The 2,164-nt window shown below is 41.6% G+C and overlaps 1 protein-coding gene across 1 annotated transcript; it reads right to left on the bottom strand.

The window, feature by feature from the left end:
- Window positions 1-461: 461 nt before the first annotated feature.
- Window positions 462-1,769, bottom strand: LOC103026881 (myosin light chain 4). Its single transcript, XM_007239586.4, has one exon. The coding sequence runs from the start codon at window positions 1,638-1,640 to the stop codon at window positions 1,029-1,031; it is 612 nt and encodes a 203-aa protein (XP_007239648.3). The 5' UTR covers window positions 1,641-1,769; the 3' UTR covers window positions 462-1,028.
- Window positions 1,770-2,164: the final 395 nt, after the last annotated feature.

The raw sequence follows: 2,164 nt of genomic DNA, 5'->3' as shown, positions 1-2,164 counted from the left end.
GAAAAATAAGGATCCAAATAAAACAATAAAACAACCAATAAAAAAATCAATAGCCCAGAGTGTAAGTGTATTTTTATGTCTAATAGTGTGTAGAGTATAAAAGTTATAAGTAGTAAAAAAAAAGAGTAATAAAAAAGTACTGAAATTATAGATAGAAAACCTTTGTTTTGTGTTTATGTCATAAATCTAAAAACTACTAAAAACTAATGGAAAAGTAAAAGTAAATAAAATAAAACTATAATAAAAAAAAGGTTACAACTATTGTAACCTTGATACAAATATTATAATTGATAATATGGGACTTTGATGTTCTGTCCCATACTGATATTTTGGCAGTTCTTTAACAGCCGTATATATTTGTAAAAAAAAAAAAAAAACTCATTATGTTTCATACTTTTGGTTCTTTTGTTAAGAAAAAATACAAATGAATTGTAATCATTTAATCATACACCAAACATAGCTTCATTGTTTGTTTGACTGTTTGTTTATTTATTTATTTATTTATTTTATTGTCGCTTTTGTTGACAGACCAAAAAATGTCACATTTTCTCAAGTCTTTTCTTGCTTTTCTTGATGGAAATTGACGGATATCTGATGAAAACTGTCAGAATTCCATGCAGATTATGAGTTATGTTGAAAGTATGGACACAACACCACAAAACCCAATGACCACATGACCATACGTCAAAAAATCACATTAAAACAGTTCATTGTACGTCTGTCCGTTCCAAAAAAAAGTCACCTAAGACGTTTTAAAGTCTCAGTCGTTGAATCACATCCACAATTGATTAGATCAGATGGACAGAAGTTGGGGTGATGGAATTTGGTGGAATTAGTGATGAGGAGATGACCAATGAGATTTGAGGTGAGTTTTAGTTGGACATATTCTGAACCCAAGTCTTTCAGATCCCTAATACATAAAAAAATCCATTTCTCTTTCTTTTAGATAGGATTCAGAGCTTGTTTAGAACTTCTTTGAGACTCAATGGCTCAAACTGACACCAATTCCACCACTTTCTCAACCAGACTCAACCAGACAGGATGTGCTTTACGAATGATGAGTAGTTGATGCATCCGTTGGCGTCCTCTTGTCCTGCCATGAGTCGGTCCACCTCATCCTCGGTCATCCTTTCTCCGAGAGTCGCCAGAACATGCCTCAACTCCGCCCCCATGATGGTTCCATTGCCTTCCTTGTCGAAGACCCGAAGACCTTCAACAAAGTCCTCGAAGTTGCCCTGATCTTTGGATCGGGAGATGTGTTGGAGCATGGGTAAGAAGGTCTCGAAGTCCACCAGCTTGGAGCTCATCTCTTCAGGTCGAGGTTTCCCCAGAACCTTCAGGACGTCTGCGTTGGTAGGGTTCTGTCCGAGGGCTCTCATGACGTCGCCGCATTGAGCGAAGGTGATCTTCATCTCGCCTTTGGGCGTACGGTCGAAAAGCTGGAACGCCTCTTTGAATTCCTCGATCTGGTCGGCGCTGTATTCCAGCGTGATGCTCTTCGGGTCGAACTCGGGCTCTTTGGGAGGCTCCGGCTCCACCACGGGCGCCGGTTTGGTGGCGGCAGGAGCCGGGGCCGCCTCCTTTTTAGGCTCCGGCTTCTTGGGCTCCGGCTTCTTGGCTTCTACCTTCTTGGGGGCCATGATGATGGTGGTGCTGCTGTAGATCAGAAGAGCCTCCTTGATCCCGGTCGAGGGTCAGAAACAGAGATCGGGGGGTCTATAGGTAACGGGTGGTAGGTGGAAGCTCAGAGCACAAAGGCAGGGATGGTCCGCTGAAGCTTTTATATCATCTCGCCCCAGGGAGGAGAGATCAGGAGCACCAGTCTGGCCTATGGAGCACTATAAAAGGAAGAAATCCGAAATAGACCCGGTTACGCACGGCGCCAACAATGAGCTATTGTCCTCAGCTGTTCTCACAGTTAGTCGTCAGAAAGCCCCCCAACCCCCACCCACCCCACCACTGCAACAACTGCAGGATCAGGTCTGCTCGGACTGTAATGTGTGATCATCCTCCCAACCCTCCTATTGTGTTCTGCTCAAATTCTTAACATTTCTTCTTCAATTTTGTTTATTCATATACAAAAATATTTGAATCTGATTACAGTCATATTACTTCCAGTAGCTCTATCTCTTTGTGTTTTTCTTGAGTTTCTATCTTTATCTAT

This window comes from Astyanax mexicanus, chromosome 1 (assembly GCF_023375975.1).
Source record: "Astyanax mexicanus isolate ESR-SI-001 chromosome 1, AstMex3_surface, whole genome shotgun sequence".
NCBI classification, from domain to species: Eukaryota; Metazoa; Chordata; class Actinopteri; order Characiformes; family Acestrorhamphidae; genus Astyanax; species Astyanax mexicanus.
Note: the sequence above shows the minus strand (reverse complement) of the source record. Positions and strands in the feature narration are given on the sequence as shown.

Bases quoted from the DNA above. Each gene is read 5' to 3' on its own strand.
- LOC103026881 (XM_007239586.4), bottom strand. From the start codon at position 1,640: ATGGCCCCCAAGAAGGTAGAAGCCAAGAAGCCGGAGCCCAAGAAGCCG.